The sequence below is a fragment of the Morone saxatilis genome, unplaced genomic scaffold, assembly GCF_004916995.1.
Source record: "Morone saxatilis isolate NCDOM2014 unplaced genomic scaffold, NCSU_SB_2.0 Contig5, whole genome shotgun sequence".
Taxonomy (NCBI): Eukaryota; Metazoa; Chordata; class Actinopteri; family Moronidae; genus Morone; species Morone saxatilis.
This window is the reverse complement of record NW_023340095.1, coordinates 17,780,884-17,802,895: the sequence shown is the minus strand read 5'-3', so window position 1 is coordinate 17,802,895 and position 22,012 is coordinate 17,780,884. Positions and strand designations below refer to the sequence as shown.

The following is a 22,012-nucleotide window of genomic DNA, read 5'->3' as shown; positions in this document are numbered from 1 at the left end:
TGACCGGACATTGGGCGAGGTCGGTGACTCGAATCGGTTCGGTGTGTCCCTGTGCCGTTCGTCAGGTCGGTGTCAGCGTCGCGCCTTGCATTTTGGCCGATTCGACCATGGTCGAATGCAGGCCAGTGGGCCGTCGGCCTCAGAATAGTGTAGCCGCAATCTGGATTTGGGTGGAGATGCTAATCCCTTGACTAGGCGAGTCAGTGAGTGCACGAGGAAAACCGGGAAGACGATGAGTGCATCGAAGTAATACATCTACGCAGTGTGCCTCATTAGTATTATCTGATTTAGCCATCCGTATTTTTTCCGAGTTCGTAGCGAGTAACGATAATACAGTCCTTCTTGACTACTATCGAACACTCTCTGATGAAAACCAATGACTGACGACAGCGTGCTCCTGTTGTGTTACTAGGTCTATGAATAGAAAGTGATTCGCGTCTTCTTGTCTTTTTCATTTGTTTGTGGCGACAACACAGTATTAAGAGCTCGCCTGCTGCTGTTTTAAGGGGATGAGTATGTACGACCATCGCGCACGCGCAGAACATACGCTCCAGTCGGCGGTCGGTTGGTGTATCTCTCTCAGGCACAACCAACAACAGGGCGTCTGAGGCGCTGCTAGGGCCGCTTAGGAAGGGAGAGGCAGTTCAGACGAGACGATGGTGAGAGATAAGTCACCAAACCGACGGCCGGACTGGATCGATGTTCGGGCGTGCGCGTCGCGCGATCCGGCGTATCAGGGTTGACGCAGTCATTTCGCCGTGGCAGGAGCAGTGGCCATAGCTCCTGATTGGTAGGCGTCTAGCAGTATCAGGCTACAAGGCTTCGCACGCGCCGGCGCTACATCCGCTTGTTGTCGTCGGGCTGCTCAGCCAAAAAAAATAGTGCGGCGAGCGCAGGACGCACACGAAAACAGCTGAAACACTGAAATGACGGATTTCACTCTAGACTTAGTTAAACACGGAGCACGCTGTCGTCAGTCCATTGTTTCATTCAGAGATTGTGATAGTAGTGCAGTGTAGTTTTTTATGTAGTTTAGATGATCGGGGTATCGTGGGTCAGTTTTACACGCAGGATCTTAGTTAGTATATACGTTACTTCGCTGAAGGTAGGGAAATCATTACGATGGCGTTAGAAATGAATACTACTGTAATACAAAGGAACACTGGGCAGTTAGGTATGTTGAAGACTCCATCGTCACCTTCCGTTTTTGCTCGTGCCTCAGCTGATTCGCTCGTAGAAAGGAGCGGAGATGTTGTGATTTAAGTTCTTTCTATCCAGGGGGGCTTATAGCGGGCCTTGTGTTCTGGGCGTCCTTTGTTTATTTTTTTGTATGTGGTTAGAGTATCAATAGCACTATGAGTGCTGGCCGCCCTGGTCAGAGGTTTTAGCATCACCAAGGCTTCAGATTGTCATTGAGGCCGACGGCCACTGGCAGTCTGGCGTTGATTCGACGATTGTGCAATCGGCAACAATGAAGGCCGACGCTGAAACCGAGCTGGGACGAACGCACGGGGGGAGTTGGACACACCGAACCGATTCGATTCACCTAGGTTGTCCTCCGCCCAAGATGAACTGATAGGTTCCTGGTTTCGCCCGATTTAATCGAGTTGGTGTGTGGAGGCCTTTACCCTCCCCATTATTCAGTTCTTCTTTCTTCTGGCCCTCTGTTTTTTCAATTATTCTGTTTTTTACTTACTCCTTCCTATCTCGCACCAATGTATGCCCCGCTCCATTGTCTCCCTCATATTTTGTGCCTTAACTTCGTGACAGCGCCGTGTCCGGTTACTGTATGTCATGTTGTAATGGTTCAGAGTAGGTTTTATTGATAGGGGTGGAAAGAGTGGGAGTGGAGTTGCTTTCTCATTTTATGTAATTCACACATGGTGTGTCTTTGTCTTAGAAAAGTGTGCTGTTATTCACTTCCATACTGCGTGTGGAGGTGGGGGACGTGCTTATTGTCGTTCGCTGTTCCAGCCTGGCAAGGGCTGTATTGTCCAGTGGTTTTTTTTGATAATTAAATCATAGAGCGCGACAGTGTGAACAAATATGAATGTGCCGAATGGGCTTGGACTGAGGATGACACTCTGGATGTCTGACTGGGGCGGGTAGCTTGGGGAACACAGAAATTGTTTTTAAGGTTCAGGGCTGGTGATTCACTAACGACCAGGGCTGATTGATGGTGGCTCGCCCCTGAATCCGGTAGCCTGGTAAGTAAGCCAGTGGGAAGGGAGATGAACTGGAGTAGTACGTCTCGCCTGGGGATAATTCTCTTTCTTTTTTGCAAAATAGCCTGTGGGAGCTTTGCAGAGCTTGCTTTCTTAGGCATGACTTTCAGCAATTCAAGAGCATGGAGGGAGCACGCTAGGACGTTAATTACTGCGATGATTTCCTGGCGAAGGCAGGCTGTGTTGATTAAGTGTTGCGTATTGCATGTGTGAGTTGTGTTGATTGTAGCAAGAAGACGCAGAGAATGGATAGTATAATATAATAGAATATTATAGCATCTGTATAATTTGCCATTTCATGCGCAGGGGGGAAGAGGGCTCAGCATCAATCATGTGCGCTCCCTTTGTCCCCCAAATGAGATTAAATAAGATGCCTTGCACGCCCTTAGATAGTGAGTATAGGGTCCAGATCAGAGTTCCTCCCTTTTTTTTGACGGCTCAGAACGAACAGGGTGACAAAGATTCTGAGCTGCCGCTATCATGAAATTGTACATCGGAAAGATGTGATATAATGTATAATTGTTAGGTATTAGTTCTTGGGCCAAAATGCTAGCAGAGCGTTGCCCGTCTTTTGATGGATTCACAAACTATGAGATCCTTGTCCAGGACCCTGGTTTTGTGGAAGAGCATCAAAATTAATAAATATCCATCATGTAGTCGCTAGGTTTCAGCTTTTTCTCCGCTTTTGTCGGGCCCTGAGGACAAAAAGAATAAATCTGGGTGCTGGTTTTCTAATAGCAACAAAAAGTTTAACTTTGCTTTAGCTAGCTTAGGCGGCACAGCAGAGAGAAGCAGGCCTTTCCAATTATCAGCGTAGTAGTGCATATGGTGAGTTGTCCAAAAAATTGGTTTCCAAGCTCATGTGGTAGATTCAATACATGAATCTTAGGCTAATGAAGGTGCCACGTCTTGTTAACTTTTTGCATGATGAAATGAGTGTGCTGTAGGCTAGCTGCAGAATATAACATCCAGTTGGCATGTCAGTGTGGTGCTATCAAAGTTATTTTTGCCTGTATGTCCTGAGAGTTGTTTAACATGCAACTATCTCCTAGCATGAAAGCACCGAGTAGGAGTCGTGGATTTCTGATCTTTGCGTTCTGAGAATAAATGCTTCTTCAAACTTGAACTACTGTCCTGTGTTTCTGTTTTGCCTTATTTTCGCATTTGGAAATAAGTATAAAGGTGAATTTGCTTTGTTGCCATGGAGTAAGATTAGTTAGGTGTGGGGTTATCACCTGGGGGCTGTTTTCGTGTTTTAGCTTGTTATTTTTTTAAATAGGCGTCTCTTGGTGATGGAGCCAAATGGAGGAAGGTACTTTGCTGCAATAGTGTATGCATAGCTTCGTGAAAAGTCAAACAAAGTGCAGAGCATAATATGTGATGCATGGACGAGAGTAGGGGACCTCAGGCTCTGTTCATAACTACAGAAAATTGGCCTGGTCTTATCTATAGTCTATTGGGGCTCAGAGAAGTGTTGAGTGATTATTCTCTGCGGTGACAACAGAGCATGTGCGTCTTAATGGTGGATCTCTAGATATGATTCGTAAAGGGATATAGACCAGGTATTCTAGTTCAGAGTGATATGGCAAGGTGGTAATTCATTTCAGATGACATTCAGTGCTTGCTCGCTGAGACCAACTTAGATAGTATATACAGCAGCCAGTCAAGTCGTCGCGTTGTTCGTGTTGGCTCATACATTTATGTTGCGTTCAAGGCAAATATGTGCTTGTACAAGATCGAGTTTTGGTGCACATTTAACTCAATTATTAAGGTGAGACAATTTATGATATAGAGCACATGGTGTAAGCTGCCAAACAAGTGATCCGTGTTGAGATGCAGCCACTCACAAATTATCGGAAACATGAAAGAGTAATGTTGGGCTGACTCTCTTCCATGGAGATTTTTTTTTTTTTTTTCCAATAAAAGAAGATTGATTTGCGCAGTTTTGTATGTGTTGTAGTGGTGGAACATGTTAGTGATTTGTTGTTGGCTTATGTTTGTGTGGCGTGAGTGGGCTGGGATTTATTGTAGAAAGTCCTCCCAGATTTGACAACCTCTAAGTGAGCCTTCCAGGGCAGGAATGAAATCAGGCTTACTGCTTTTTCTGCCAACGGTCGGGCCGTCCGGTTGGTGTGCAGAGGCGTTAAGAGATATGTGGAGAGACGAACAGAGAAAAAGAAATGGGGAGGGAGGGTAGCAAGGCCTGTGTGTCTGTCAGTTGAAAGTAGTTTGATTTGGTTTGGTTGCGATTTAAGGGTTCGGATTCCAAAAAACCAGAGGGTGAGAGACAGACAGAGTGCTAGAGGTGGCGATAAGAGCCAGAGGTGTGGGAGGTGAGGGGGGGGCACCCCTTTGTGTTACAGAAAGGAGAAGGGCTGAAAGGGTGTGTGTGGAGGGATGTGCTGTGAGGAGGCAGGTGATAAAAAAAAAAGGATGGGAGGGGCAGGTTGGGGTGATGTTCGGAAGGTAAGCCAAAGCCTTGGTTTGGAGGAAATACCTGGATGAACCCACAAAAAGGTTAGCTGCAAAGTGGAGGGGCGACATGCAGTATCTTGAGGATAAAGACAAGAGACAGAGGGTCGTCAGGATGTGAAGATATGTGTTTTTATCCATGGTGAAAGGAGATGAAAGAGGAATAGTACATTAATTCCTTAGATCTGCTATTCTCAAGACAGTATGTGAGCGTAAAGCCAGGGGTATGTGTAAAGCTCTGGAGGGTTTTAAAAAAAAATCACAATTTGTGCATAAAATTATTACATTTAGATACAAATGGAGTGAGCGAGTCTTGTCACTATTAAACTGCAAATTAGTGTAATTTATCTTCATGTTTTTAAATTAGGTATGTCCAGAGTCCCATCAGAAACACAAACCGCAGCTATGACATGGTTGGTAAGTGTGATTGAATAAAATCATTGTTAATCAATCTTATTTATTTATTTAAACTATATGATCAGGCAGTAGTGAAGGGATAAATGATCTTTCAGAAATATACTGCGCCACAGTGTCAGTTACATACATTAATGCCTGAGGTTCCCACTGAAACAACCTGTCTACACAGCAACATCAGGACAGATGTTGTGTGACTACAATTCCCAGTATACATTTCGGTAGGAAACATCCAGTGACGGAGCTTACAATTCTGTTATGTACACTTGTATTGTGCTTTTATTGTACTGTACTTTTAGAAAACTGATAACACAGCAGCTATGCCATCGCTTGTTGTTTTGAGTTAGCTTCCTTTAGACTGGTTTCATTGCCGTATGATGACCCCAAGGATGGCCACAAGCTGAAACATAATTGACTAACAATAAAGTTGTAGCTTGGTCTCCATAGCAACAGCAGCTGAGGGTGATGGGTACTGTTATATTTAGAGCCATCTGCCATGTAAAGCTAACATAAATTTAAAAAAAAAAAACATAATTTAAATATTTTGCATTTCTTTCTTTAGGAATATTGAGGATATCAATAAAAGTAAAATGTGTCCATACTGCAAGAATGTAGTTCTAGAATGCTGTTTTGAGAGTTAGGGTACTGTGATTGGTTGAGACATATGTATAGCCTACACTGATTGGTGGAACACATGAGCCAATGCAGCTAAAGACCTGTGTAAAACATTAGCCATGCAAACAACAGCTCATAATGGTTGCCTTGACAAATGGAATAAACCAGTGACAAATGGACGGACAATAAAGTCCGGGCTTTATTGAGCACGCAGAAGTGACATTGCTACACCAATCTCTGGCCGGCCTACGTCACCTCAGCATTCATACTGGTGGTGCGAAGGTATGTAGTTTTCAGGGAAGCCCCCCCCCCCAATTCCTCTCAGGGAGCCCCCATGACTGTTTGGTCCAAAAATGCCAAATGTCGGTTAAACCTATGGAGATGTGCCAGTAGCAGTTGCTACTAGCAACAGAATGTTCAACTGAAAATAAATGCTGGTGACAGAATATGAACCCTGTGGACGTCTGAGGTTGGTCAGCACTGGTCTGTTCATTGTTTCCAACCCAAATAAAGTGGTTTAATTCTAAGCTAAAATGTATTTCTTTCTCATTGCATTTAATTATTTTAAAATAAGTTTCAAAGTTCACGATTTATTACTTATGAATTACGTATTGTCTTGCTTTGTGTTTGTATTCTAGTGACCACAGCAGGTGTTGTTTAGGTGCCTTTCCTGTCTCATTAACACCTCAGCAGTGGTTACTAAACAGAAAGCGACTTTCCTTGACCGCATTTTCTATCCAATTTGGCATTTATCCCACTGATTCATCAGCGGGAAGCTTACTTCTAACAACTGTACCAATATTACTCAACTGCTACTTTCACTTGGGCTGTTGATGTTTTTAAATTGTATTGGTGTTGTATCATCATAGTCTATTACATTTGGCCCTTGATAATTATTATTGACTATCTTGTCTTCATAAGTCATCAAGTCCACCTAAAATACCATTCACAAATCCCAACCGGATTTCCTCACAGACAACATTGTTCCTCATTTCAGATTGTAAATATAGTGTGGTTAGGGAACAGAGGGCCTGACAGAGGTAAGATGAGACAACCGTGTGAATGGGGTGTGATTAAATCCTCTGAGATATGTTGGTTAATAGTGGATGGTCTGGGTTGGTATGACCTGATCCTAGTAAGTAAGCTCTAGTTTTGATTGAGTTAGTCTGGCCTCAGTTGGTATTCTGGTCAGTGGGTCAGCGCCTGCAGTCAAGCCTCTCTCGGGTCGTTCGTTAAAGTGATGTTCCTCGTCAAGTGTTCAAATGACACCATTTAATTGGCCTCCAGCCCCCTGGACAGAAGCCAATTACAGCTCCCTCTAGCTTTTGCTCTGCATGTCTGTGCTTGTCTTTTAGCTGCAGTGTTCACACTATTCTTCTCTTTCATTTTTCATTTTCATCATCACAAGTTTTGACATATATTTTCATTTGCAAAACATTTCCTTGGTCAGTGCCCCGGCTTTCTTAATGCACTTGAAAGGCAGTTTTTAGAGGGATGACTTCCAGTGTCAGTGAGGGAAAATTGCATTCTTTTTGGTCTCATTTTGACCATAAAAGGAGATTTCATGTGAACCCACAGCAGTGGGGAAAGTGGTCCCTAAGTCCTCTGGCGTAAAAAGTGAAAGACACATAAAAGAAAGGGAGGATGTGGAGCCTGCAGTGATGATAAGACGTGAGCGACAAAGACACTTTGTAAGAGAACAAGACACAGTATTTTCTAAATATCTGAATTACAGTATAAGTGTAGAAGAGTTAGAAAGCCATGGGTTCACAACATCGGTGAATATTACTTCTACTGCCATGGTGCAGTGTCTGACCTGAGATATGGACTAGGCTGAGGTTTGAATAAGATGTTTGGCACTGGCACTTGTTGGTTGCTACGTTGATCCCTCAGTCAGTGGGAAATTGTTAGAAAGATGGAGTGTTTATTTAGTTCATCATCACATAATCCCCCGCAGTGCCTCTCATGGTATAATCGGCCTCTGTCTTCCGCTGCCTCGGACAGAGCACCTATTATGTCATCAAAAAGGGACGATTAGCAGACGGAGGGGGAGAGGAAAGTGAGGGCACCAACTACCTGTTCACAAAGGCCGTAATTTTTACCGGTAATTAAAGGCTGACATTTCCCTGATGGATCATCGGGGGCCACGGAACAAACGGGGAGAAGGAGCGACCGAGAGGAAAAGAAGCAGGATTCTCCTCTGTTAAAAGCTCTCAGGCTTGTAATGGTAATTAAGGGCTTGTCTCTGGAGAGGAGACGATATTAGAACAGAAGAGAGGCTGACGTTGTGGAGGAAGTGGGCCCCAGCTCTTTCATGTTCTCATTGCCCTTACTCATTCTTCCACTTATTCTGCCCAAATCCTCCAATCTGCTCTTGCACTGTACTTCTCACCTCTCCAGTTCCCCCACCTAGCACCAACCTGCACTTCTCCGCAATGCAGGGTAAAAAGTAATCAGTTCAGCCTATCGTCATTGTTCCACACCGGCTCCCTGCTATGCCATGAACCTCAAAAGCCACATCTTTCCGTACAATGGGGCTTATTTGCAGGTATAGCTGTTCTAAAACTGCTTGATAAAACAAGCATTTTCTGGTTGTGTGCACCCAGGATTTTGTTTTGGCCCTCCTCCAATTAGAGCCGACTTTGATTGCTGTTTGCCATCGGCGCAAATCCACAGAGGTCCTAATGTGGCACAGTACCTGTCTTTATTGTATTTTCTGTCCTGACAGAGCCTGCAGAGCTGCTCCTATCCAGCACAGTAGGCGTTGTCATGGTAACCTGCAGGCGGCTAAAGAAAAGGATTGTTGACAGACAGATTTGGACTTTCCTGAGCTCAACACCTCACTCCCGGTACAGGCAGAAAACAAAACACACCTCCTCAGTCTCCCCAGTTACGGTTCTCTGAAGGAGCCCCTTACATGGAGAGATGAGTTTTGGACAAAGAAGTGGGATCAGATATTTTTAGCAATGGGGAATTTCAAGAAATACATAGGGGATGTTGTTGATGCTGACTACAGCTGTCGTCTGACGTCGTTTCTCAGTGCTCCATTTTTTTTTACCACTTTCTGCCTCCGCCAGATTCATCTCGCTCTCTTGTTTAGACTACACTACATTATGAAAGTGTGCTACTCAATGATTGTGGCGGGAGAGGATGGAGAAAATGTATTTATCATAACATGCAACATGCACCGGGGACATTCTTGACTGCCACTTTCCAGAGTGATCCATCCATTTTTAACCACACAGATGGATCCATCCACTTTTGCTACATTGAGCAACAATCACACTGAGACACACACAGACACATTTATTGAAAGTAATCTTAAATATACCATAAAGCACCACTCAAGCTTAAGATATCTTAAAATATATCGCTGTAAGATTTTGTTGTTCAAAGCTACACATGTATATTTATTGCTTGTCTTGTCGCTCTCTTATCCTTCTTGTGTGCAGAAAAAGGATTACACAGTACCATGTGCACCATTTTTTATGCTTGTTTCACACCTTGTGGGGGAAGAATCATGACTGACAGGACTTCAGATTCTCCTGCAGCGATATCCACAGGAAATCTTCACAGACACTCTCTCTCTCTCTATCTCTCTCTCTCCCTCTCTCACACACACACACAGACACATACAGTATATATGCACACAGGAGCACTTTCTGCTTGGCCATTTTAATTAATGCTTAAAATACCCAAACTCTAAAACTAAAGTCACTTGGCTGTAAAGGCTATAAAATTAGGCTTTTGTTGTGTGACAGCCTTGTACATTGACTCCTGTTTTGATTCTTTATCATGAAGGGTTATATGGAATGAGAAATGTGTCCCATTCTCGCCTTAAAGTCTCTCATTTGATAAACTAAAGATAAGAACTGCACTCTTAACTCATTAGGCTATATGTTGATATTTAAAGAACAGAGGTTTTTACTGTGTCAATACATCAACACCAACATGCTCTGATAGGTTTGCTTATTCTTGCATCCTCTTGGTTTCCCAACCAAGTCTCAACCAAAGCAATATAGACGCCAACTGGCTGCCATTAAGTAGAGGCATCAAGGGAATGTCAAATATAGAAAAAAGGGATAGAAAATTACATTTCAGTTTTATTCTGTTTTTATTTTAATATAATTGCTCAATTGCAGCAACTAGCACAACGTGTTCATGACATAAGAGAATTAAAGGCTCACACAATGGAGAGCAGACTGACTGGGTTCTTTCAGTGGAAAAAAATATGATTATTATCCAGTAGAGACACAATGGCAAGGTGTGAACATACAGCAACACAAACATGCTATCAAATGTAGATAATTTTTAAGTTTAATTTTATATATGTGAGGACAGTGAGAGCCCATTCGCTATGTTTTATTCATGAGGCAAAGGGCATGGTTTTATTATGAAGCACAACTGCATTTACATCCATGGGCAAGTGGGAACACCAAAATTTTAAAAAAAAAGATGGTGTATGAATAAAAATAATGTGCAACTAAAATGTTGGTAATTCCATTTTAAATTATTCAAAATGAGTAATAAGTCATTTAAATAAATAGATTATATATTTAATACAAGTGAAGAAATAGTTGGTTTAATTGTTGCAAAAACAAAGACCAAAGACAATGCTAGATATTCTCATAACAAGTAGTGTATTTATTTATTTTAAATATAGCTCAATAATTTATGTTTCTTATGGTCGCTTCCTGTGGATGTTTGACCTTGACTGTACAGATTGATGCACAGTATGTTGTGAGTTTGTCACTAGAAAGCTGTTTTCACATTCGCCTGCTGTACTGTGAGTTTGAGACATGCACATATGGGCAAGAATTTGTGACATCACAACCAGAGTGGAAGCCAGTCATCGTGGCCCAAAAATCTAATTACACAAGCACAAGTGAAAACTTGACATACTTGACATCTCCAGTGCGCATACTGTACACTCAGAATGAACTTTGAAAGTTGAAAGTGAGAGTCGGCTTGAGACCGTAGTTTTGAAACTACATATAATTTGTATAGTAGAATTTGTATATTTAGTTTATCAATTTCTTAATGAGATAGGATGAGTGGATGTCTTTTTTAAGCTTTTTTTGTAGTTTGGCAAACACCTTTTTTCTGTAAAATCTGTAATGGACAAGATTAAACGCAAAGCCAATTATTTTTCTCACCATTGACCATTTATTTTTCATACTGCAATTAAGAATGCTTTTTAAAAAGAAGCTGTGCTTTTGCAAGAACATATGGAAAAAGTGGGATGATGCACACAGTCGTTTCCCTTGGTAACATCATGTTACCACAGAGTCCACGGAGAGAAGATTGGTGGGAACAGGCAGTCAAATGTTTTACATTCATGCTAGGATGATGTGGTTATTTTTGTGGTTGTTTTTGTTCTCTTTCATCATGGCAACTCAAACTCATCATTGTACATAATGGTACTGCATTTTGGTGGCACAAATTATAATACCTGAAATAACAGTATGAGCCAAAAATGGAATTAGGAAGCACACGTGTGATAGATTTCCAAAATGAGTGATATTTTGATGAAAATTTAATAGATATTTGTCATAGCCCATTGTTACCAAAATACCAACACCTCAACTTGCTTGGATTACATGGTACTCCCAACTCATGGTGCCTCTCCTCCTACCTGCACTGGGCAAAGAAAATCAAACAAATGAGCAAAGTGCACTTCACTTCAGGAAAACACCAACATTCAGTATCGCTTCTTGTGCCAGACTTCGCCCTGCCTTGAAAATAGAGCACTGAGAGAACATTGGGTTGCACTGAAGATCAGAGTGTGTTGTGAAACATCAAACACACTCTATGACTTATTCAAAAAGCACTTCAGATTGTTTCTTATTCCACAAATAAAACATGGTGGTGGCATACACAGTCATACACAGAGATAAACACACAAACCAACTCTGCTCCGAGCTGTGGCATGTGGAAGACAAGGGGTCTATTCAGTGGATTCTAGGAGAAAGAGATGAGACAGAAATGACATTGACGTGCATGTGTGTGTCTGTTCATTTATAATCGTGTTTGTATGCGCATATTTTTATTGTTTCTTTTTCTGCCTGTCTGTTCATTCATCTGCCCCTCTGTCTACGTATCTGTCAATCTCACTGTGTGTGCTGTGCATCTGTGCTGAATTTGGACAGCATCTGCAGAGTGTTTTCTGTGCAAGGTTTGTTTTCCTCTCCTCTGGCTTGGAAAGTATTCCTCTGTCTGAGTCTGAGTGCCAGCTCTGTGAAGCCAAATTATCCCAAATACTGTGAAATCAGCTAAACATGCACCATGGGTTGATGCAAATCAAATTCATGCCCCTGTGTAGTGTCACTTTATAGTCTCTCTAAATTCGATCACTATTCTTGGTCTCTCAATCATTCATTCATTTATTCATTCATTCATCTGGCCATGCAATAAACAGACCTGCCCCGCTTCAGGGCTTGCTTGTGTTTTATTAGATTTTATTGCTGAATGTATTTTCTAATAAAGGGCTCCTTTTATGTTTCTCTTTAAAGACATGATGTAGTTTTCTGTGTACATCCTTATTTAGTATCAATGCACTTATTGTAAGTGCATTCAATAAGCACATTCATTCAGTTATTGTAAGTCACTTTAGACATAAGCATCTGCCAAATTATTGTAATGTAGTGTAATGGGCAGCTCGCCACTTTAAAGACTAATTTAACTCCTGTGTGAAAAGCAGTGAACCATTAAAACTAAAAGAATAGCAAAACCAAACCAAAAGGACTGCTGTTAGTTGCTCTTTACAGGAATAGTTACATAAATAATATCTAATTATTTGTGTATTATTATTTGTGTATTCCCTTTCGTGTAGCTTCACATTTACCATGCAGACAGCAAACACAGCAAATAAGCTTATTTCTCAAAATGTTTAATAAGTGATTTTTTTTGTTTGTTTTGTTGTTTTTTGTTTTTTTTTTAGCATAAAAAACTACAGATCCCATGACTCTCTGACGGTTCTTGTGTGACTTATTTTGCTAAATGCTTACAAAGCAAATCCTTTGTTGAAATACTGTGCCAGTACAGTAGTACCCATTTGTCTTAGCAAATAGTAACTCCAGTTTTAGTGTCTCAGACAGACCAATAAAAGAAACCTTCTTTGAGAAAATGGTGTTGTGGAGGTTAGGGATACAGAGGCTACAAAGGGGATGGGACTTTGGCACTCTGTACATTTTCACCTTTCAAATTATACTGTCCTCCACCAAGTATTCATCTTTGGCTTGAGTTTGAGTCATAGTCAGTCTGTGTGGAAGTCTATAAGACTCTAAGAGACGCTGGGCAGAAATAAAAGAATGGGTGGATCTTAAATCTCATTTCCATCAGGCGCTGTGACCAACTCTCAGCCGGGGGGAGTATGTCAATCACTCAGATTACATGGATTTGTTCCACACCCACTCATGCATGAAGGCAGAAACAACACACAAAGATTTGCACATATAAAGAAACACACACTCATGAAAACACTTAATCATGCTCTTGTGAGCTTGTACAGGCGCACATTCAGTCAGCGGGGGATATTTTTCACACCAAATCTTGCCAAGTCTTGTAATGGCACATTTATTTGTGAAATTCAAAAAATGACACAGCGATGGACTTGAATTATTGAGTTTTTACCAAAAGACTGGTATAATCCTCAGAGACAAGGGCAAGTAAATGTAGATGTAAACCAATATTGTTGGCACCTTAAGTCTTATTTGCTTCAACTTGTTTTGTTAACAGTGTATTAAAGGCATGCTGTGTCAACATTTGTTGAGCTGATGTACTTTCTATTGTAAGTAGGGGTATCACTATATACATATTTACTTCAGGATTATCATAGTAAAAACATCATGCACAAAAATGTGATAATCAAGTGATAGAGTAATTTTTCAAGCAAATGTGCCAAAAATGACCATGTTCCAGTTTCTTAAATGTGACGATTTGATGCTTTTCTTTGTCTTATGTGATAGTAGACTGAATATCTTTGGGTTTGAGACTGCTAAACAGACAAAAGAAACTACTTAAAGACATCACGTTGGAAATGTCAATGGACATTTAGACCCAATGATTAATTGATTAATCTAGACAGTAATACATAGATTAATTGATAATGAAAATGATTGTTAGTTGCAGCCCTAAAATAGATGTTTTCAAAAGTTATCATATTTTGAATTTCAACAGTAACAAAAACATCTTATCAGTGTTGGTTTCAATGTCTCCTACACTGAAAATGTTCAAAATAGTCTGTATATTAATAGTTACATACACTGCTTATCTGGGTAAATTACTTTTGGAGGCAGTGTGTGCGAGCACTTGCACTTGTTGCACATTAAATAACGTGACAGTGACTGTGGCTTTGTTACTAAACAGTGTGACCTTTTAATATCTAAATCCAAATTATTTTAGAGAAGCAAGGAAATTAAACAATATTTTAATATAATTTTACATTTTAAAAACATGACCTGTAACTAATTGCAGCTGCCAATACAAGTTATCATAGAAATGTGAAACTTGCCTGTAAAAGGTTTTGCTGGAACATTATTTGTTCTTGTTTTTTCATGCTGTTCTCTTAAAAGCTTCTCTGGAGTCCAAGGTCATAATTTATCTTTATTTGGTCTTCTCCACCTGCTGTGATGCTTTTACCTGAAACTTACTGTACTCCTCTTTGAAAATGGACCAGTCTTTAATTACCCAGGTTTTAGAAGTGTATGTGTTTCCTCCGTTATGACGCTGAAGGTGGTCATGGTCGGACCCTTAACCCCTCCACCTACACACACGCACCATCATTAGGACTGATTACTGTCTGCTCAGTCTGAGGTCTGTCCGTGCACGTTACCCATTTAAAAACAATAACTTCTCAGTAATAATTCACCCTCAAGATCAGTTAGAGTCAACACAGACACCAATCTTGTGAGTTACCAAGGGTTACAAACTGCTCTGAGAATAATAATAGATCATAATAATAATGACACTGCTGTGGGGTTTGACAGCAGGAGAGAACAGAGGGATTTAAAAAGCTGCTCCTCCTCCTCCGTAACTCGATAGTGTGCAAATCATTCACCTCATTGTTCCATTCCTGGTTAATAGTCTTCCTACCATCTGCTCAAACTTCAACATCATAGTAGTTTGCTGGCTCAGAGGCTAATGACAGAGTCATGCCAGCTTAATATTAAACCATCCTCTCTCTATGCCTGGCGAATATTTGTCTGTGTTTTTCTTTAAACTGCAGCTGTAGTCACATGCTGTATGTGAAACATTGAGATTAAATTAGAGAGAATATATTATTATATATTATTTTAACATTTAAAATACATTGTAATGTTATGGAAATGAAAAAAGGGCTCAAGGGAGGTGAATGTACGTTTAATGTAGGCAGGACGTGATGTGACCATGGATCTGTTAATAGACCTAGGTACGATGTAGCAGTCAGCTGTGCTGCCAATTTATCCCTATGACCGACCACAATACAGCAACAAAGAAATCTTTTTCAACAGAGTTTGCCGTCATCTGCAAATCTATTGACAAACCATCTTGAATGGCACACGTTCTTTGTTTTGTAAATAGTCAATGGATGTTATATTTTAAAAATAATAATTTTGAGATTGTTTTTTTTTTCTCAAATATATTCCTCCTTATTTTTCCTTCTTTCTTCTCAAGAATAAACTTTCAGATTCCACTTTTAAGCCAACATGGACAAGAAGTGCTTAAAGTGCTCAGAGAAATGGAAATTTGAGCTGTCTGCTGATTAAGATTGTGTGTTACAATAGAAAGTTCCATTGAGTCTAGAAAAGCTATTTTTATGTATGACACCATCTCAATACAAAATTAATGGGAAGAGTGGGCAGGACAAGAGAAAGAGACACCTATTCACATGGCAAGGGCTAATCTGAAATAGAAAACAACGCTGGGGGAGCAAAAATTACAGAATCACCACTGTCTTACAACACAATGTCCAGCTACCATACTGCATCCTTAAATGTGATGGTGATATTGCAGGTTTGTCACTACCCACTGGTGTTTGTAATGAAGGAAGAAGTAACAAAGGTGGCTGTGAGAGCGTTTGAGGGAGTTTGGGGGAGTGCTGCACTTGGATTAGAATGAGACAGCATGAGGCCTTCAACAATTTCCTGAGATTCCCAGGGAGCTCAGTGGAGACTTCCTCTCCAGGCAGCGGCTGCCGGCAGCATGACATTCCTAGTTTGTAATTGATCTGTGGGATAAACTAACAGCACGGGGGAGATTTATAAACGGGAGAAAAGGGAAGTGCTGCATCTGTCTCGGGCACAGAGATCCACAGTTGTACAATATGTAATTTGCACAGTATGGTTACTTTGCAACTTTTCTCCACAAATTATTAAGTGTGGCTGTACAGGAAAGCACTGCTGCACCGAAATCTGTGTGTGGGTGTGTGTGCATGTGTGTAATCACACGCAGGAGGTTCCTATTTTGTAGGTACAGCGTGTAGCCTTTGTAGAGCCCGGCTGTGCACAAATACCAAGCTGAGAGTGGCTGTTGAACTTTGGAAATGTCAGCCACTGCTCCTCACAGACAGCACTATCAGTTCATTCCTGGTTGTCCTCCCATCCTCCTTCCCTGCATGCCTTAAAACTTTCCTTGTGCCGAGAGTGACCTACTGAAATCTTTTGAAGCTGGGTTTGGGTTGTGGGCAGGAGGCGCACAGAGGATACATGGCCTTAGTTCAAACACAAACAGTCTTTCAAAAATAACCTTCCCTGTTTTGCTGTGAAGACACGTGTGCCAATGGTCAGGACTAGGGCATCTGAGAAAAAGGTGCAGAAATGTGAGTGGAGTGCGATGGATCAAAAGGTCCAATAAAAATGCAAACCTCAGTGAAATATCCACTAGAGCAGTTGCAATGACTACTTTGTTTTGACTGTATCAGAGAGGATTTGACAAACATAATTATTTTTGAAGCTGTAGTTAAGTACCATAGTTTGCCTTCCATTCCCTGCACTAGACTGTGGGGAGCTGTCCATGGTGCTGTCACATGCTAAGCAGGATTAATGAATACACGCCCCATACCAGTACAGTTTACCTTGCACTCCTGCTCATAAATCCTGCTGTGAAAACAGGGAAAAGCATCGCCTTCACCCCTATCCCCTTCATGCCTTTCTCCCAGTGCTTCCCAAATGACATGCCTCGAAGCCAGACTCAGCATTGGCTCTCCCAAGAGGAGCGTTCCCTCCACCATACAGTTTGCATACAGCTGCAATCAGATGAGCCCCCCTCATCTGTGTGTTGTTCACATGTTGCTTTGTGGTTCACTGAGAGGCAGCAGCATGTGATTGCTGCACCCCAGGCCTTTTGCGAATGCCACTTCAGAGGAATGCAAAATAAACATGTGCATAGTATATGCCAACAGTGCTCTTTCTTTATGTTCACCAGCCTAATACATGCACAGTTAATGGGCACTGGAGGTCTTGCATGAGGTAAAAAGGGGCTTCTTTATGCCATCTCTAATCAGTTCATACCAGTGCTACATGTGATATTAGGATTGCATTTTCCTCTTTTTACCCCTGATTTTGAATCTCCAATCCTTCTAAAATTGCACAATAACTACCAGTGTTATCTGAATGGATTTAAAAGAAGACTTGTTTTTAATGGTGCATGAAGTATCACCGTGTTCTTCCTTCTGAATACTTGCCCTCTCTGTTGAACCAGAGAGATAATCCATCAATTCACAAAACAAAAGGCCCTATTGGCTCCTCAGTGACAATTACTTCTTCTTCCACATATCAACTCTCAGCAAGCTGCAGTTGTTGACTCGTGACCCTCCGTCATACCCAGCAGCAGCTCTAAATAAAATAATATTAGAGTCAGTCTCCTCTCACTTTCTTTTGCCTTCTTTTCTCTCAGTCTCGAGGGAGGTTTTAGGGAAGCTCTTGAGTGCCCTCATGTGTTCATTACTATTTACTTGCGTTCAGATCAGTATACTGAATGTGTGTGCTATTGGCATTAGCACATAAAAACATTTCCTCACACACAAAAACATTTTCCCCTTGACTCTGTGTTAAAGGAAAGGCTGTCTCTTTCAATCATCTGTACATTCCAACAAAGTTTCTTGAGTGTCCAGCTTACATGTTCTCTCACGCAACCACTTTTGAAAATAATTTTGTGCACGTATATGTGCGTGTCTGTATGTCTGAGTGCAGGCAAGAGGGTGTACTAGCTTACAGTACATGTGTATGATGCACAAATGACACAGAATTGTGCTTGCACACATAACAACAACAAGTGTTTCTGTTGATGTTGACTTTGAAGGCACAGAAATGATAATGGTATTGGTAATAGTACAATATTTTTTGGACTGTGCGCATGAAACAAGTTCCTTTTTAACAAGCCAGCAGGACATTCAAGTGTGACAAGTGTGTCATCTCTTGTCTTTGCAGGAAGTGCTTTGAACCTGACTTGCCGGGCGTTTTTCGGCTACAGTGGCGACGTCAGCCCACTCATCTACTGGATGAAGGGAGAGAAGTTTATAGAGGACTTGGACGAAGAGAGAGTCCAGGAAAGCGACATCAAGTAAGAAACACTGCAGAAGTTGAAATCATTTCACTGGATGTGGTAGTAATGAGGAATTAATAGCCTATGTAGATAAATTCAATGGAAAATAATAAAGGATGATACAAAAGGTTTTGCATGGTTTAGCCCATTAACTTCAAATTGCATACACTAAAGCAACCATTTTCCAGAGATTTATTTGCTGCCTTACAAGCAGCTGCAGGTTCCTTCTTCTTTTTCCTTTTTTTTTTCCAATGGTGTGAACATCATGCAGGGACGTTGAGCATGTTTTAAATCTTTATTCAATCATTTTATCACATTTGTTTTTTGTTTAACTTACATTATTGTACTGTCAAAATGCATTAGCAAGCAAGGGGAAACAGGAAACCTATTATACGCTACACTGTGCACAGTAACAATTGAATTGTATACATCACATACAAAGAATTGTATAGATTTGTATACATCACATACAAAGAATTGTATACATCACATACAAAGCAAGATAATCATCAATTATATATCACAACATATTGTATGTGTGAGTGAATAGGACACACGACTAAAATGGGGAAATCATATTTCAACTACAGGATTAACTTATGTATTAACTGCATTATACAGTGCTCTCATCTTCACAAAACAATGAGTACAGGATATTTTTAATACTAACACACACACACACACACAACAACAACAACAACAACAACATGTATATTGGTACAATATAAAGCTTTGACAAATATATCTTAGCAAACTTTGAATTTTGAACATTGTTGCTTCAATATGGCTACATGCTGTATCATCACAACATGTTGCCATATTGGTGCCAGTGTGCTGTATTGTGCAGCAGTTTCATGTGGATTATTGCGTTGCGTTTACCAGATATGCTGTTGAAAAGTCAAGACAAAAGTCAAGACCAAAAAAAACAGCAAATCTGTACAATGAGAAAAGAAAACTGTGCTGTTTTGTTGTTTCTTGGATTGAAAAGTTTGTTGTTCTGCTGCTGACTCAAATCAGGTACGTACAATCGTCCTTGTGTCCATCAACAAAGCAGGAACCAGTCCCTGAAAAACAATGAAAACAATCCAGGTGCTGAATTGTGTGTGATGGATTATCTGACGCAACCAAGTTTCAAGTCTCTGCAAAATGTTTTCATACTGAAATTAGTTGAAACTGGTAGCTTATGCAGTTGTTATGTAAGTACTGTCCTTTAAACTCTTGCCTTTTATGAACTATCTTCACTGATCTGTCATGGCTCAATTTTAGTTTCAGTGACACTTAATTGGCATTATGTTTCGATCAAAACAGTCAAAGCTACTGCAGTTTTTTCTCTTGCAAGGAAAAGGGAGGAGAAATCTTGGAATTCATGTCAGTATTATTGTATAGGGCACATTATTAGAAAGAATGTCTCTGTCTCCACTTACTGCAAGTTTTTACATGGGAACCATGTTTTTTTTTTTTTCGCTTGTCTAACCATTTATTTCCATAGCAAGCATTGTAGCAATTTCTGTTCATCAGCTGCAGGACAGAATATCCATTTGCACGTCCATGTCTGCTTTCTGTCCATATACATGTATGTGTTTTCTAACATTTTGCACCAAGGACATATGTGCTGAACGTTGAACACCTCTTTAAAAAGAATTTAAGTTGCCTTTTCTTTCTATTTACTTTCTCGGTAACGTTGTACAATTTGCCCAAAAAGCCTTACTTTCTGAGACATTTAAAATAAGCCCATTTCCATGTGATTCCCCCCTAGTGGTCTAACACATTTAAACAAGTCCATTCCCTGGTCCATGTGCATGTTTCCCATTAGAGCTGTTTGGAGAGGCTGCAGCTCTGGGGAGACAGCCCTGTCAGATGGTTAACAACCGCCATTTTTCACACCGCCGCCACTGTCGATATCTCCCTCGCTGCACCCACCTATAGCACCATGCAGATGGGCCACGGGGAACTGAGGAGGAGTGGTTGCAGGGGAAGAGAGGGAGAGGTAGAGAAAGAGAGAGGGAGCAGACAGGGAAGGAGTGGAAAGAGTAAAAAAAATATGGTAAAACTCACTGAGGAGGAAAGTAAAAAAGACACATCTGTGATAGTGAGTGTGCTTGTGCACTGATATGAACATACAACAGAAGCAAATCTCATTTTAACCACCAACACAGCTCTCCTGTCTGTCTTTTTCTCTCTCTCCCTCTTCCTCCATTACTCCCTCACACCAGGATTCCCCCACTCACTGGCTATGGGGTTATCTTTTCAATAATTCATACCAATATTTCATGCAGCGGATCAATAATGTATTTGATCATCCACTCTTTGTTGCTGATGCTGCTACCGTAAGCTTTTTCGCATCGAGCCAGTGCCTCGGTTTTGCCTCCATAAAGTCGGCCAGAGATATGGACCGGGCAAAGAGCAATGGAGAGAAAGGATGGGAGAAACTACACATGAACAAATCTGTGCTTACCCTGCAGCCATGTCTCCCTTTCAGATGATACAGTGGGCATGTTACTATGGGTTACCTCTCTTCTTCAGGCAGGCACCCACACACTTTTAGCTTTATTACTAATGCATCGGCAGCCAAACTTGAGCATAGAGACGAACACTCATACCTTGGGCTCAGAGTTTCTGCAGGCATTTATTTACCCAACTCTGAGCCTATTGATTTGGAGGAGTTCATTTCTATGGTAACCCAAGCCCATAAATTCTCATTTACGCCACCGGGACAGGGCTATTGTTGTTATCATAGCATGGATGACTGGACATTAGCATAGCGTGCAGAGATTAATAAATTAGCTAAACAAATCTGGCTCAGCATAATGAAGAGGGTGATCGATACATTATTGATCCAATTCAGTTGGTGTTTTGCAGGTGTACATTGAATTGAATGTATAAAAGGAATGAATACGTTGGAAATGAGCAAACACAGAGGTTTTGCTAATGAGGAAGGGAGATAATATTGAAAAGAAAATGTGCCTGCAGCCATAGTTTGAGAACACATTTGTGATTTACTCATTCTGCTAACTCTATATTGATAAACTCAATCACCCAACAGAAAAGTTGAGGATTTTATTTGGACTTTTACAATGAATTGTACAAATCTGACCCTTATTTAATCTGATTCACCAATATCTTGCAGTAGATGCAGCTTTACAGGTATTGTCACACAGCTGTGTGCGTGTGTGTGTGTGTGAGCTGTCAGTCAGTTCTCATCTGCGCTATCCAGCTGCTCTAACTTTAGCCCCTCATCATCTCTATTTGAGGCTCAGGTTGAACAGTGTTGATCATTATGCATCAGGTTGTGTTCCACCGAGCTGTGTTGGCTCATATAGTGTGATAATATGAAACTGGAGGCTTCAAAGTACCCACCACTCCCTGGAGAGACATGAATTATTCCCGTGCCTCCTTCTCCCATCGCCCCAGCCCCCACCTCACTGCACAACAAACTCAGCTGAAACTACAAATATCATCAGCGCTGCCTCTCCGCGCAAAGCCCATGATACACGTTCAATTACTGATGCCAAATCTCCCCAACAAGCTGTCCTTATGTGGAGTTTATCGGTTTGAAGGCGAGAGAGAAGAGAGATGCTTTACAGAGTCATTATCCCCCTACACACTCAAAGACACACTCACACTCACTCTCCTCTTTCCTCATCCCACTCCTCCTTCTCAACACATAGCCGTTATTCACACATACAGTACATGATACATACACATGCTCTCTCTCTCACACACAAACACACACACACACACAAACACACACACACATACATACA

At 41.1% G+C, this 22,012-nt stretch overlaps 1 protein-coding gene across 1 annotated transcript in view; it reads left to right on the top strand.

Annotated features, from left to right (window-relative positions):
* il1rapl1a (interleukin 1 receptor accessory protein-like 1a) overlaps window positions 1-22,012 on the top strand; it is a 90,454-nt gene that overhangs the window by 57,200 nt on the left and 11,242 nt on the right. The window contains exon 6 of the mRNA XM_035677071.1: window positions 18,134-18,266. Within this exon, the coding sequence (XP_035532964.1) occupies window positions 18,134-18,266 (133 nt within the window). The remainder of the gene's footprint in view (window positions 1-18,133; window positions 18,267-22,012) is intronic.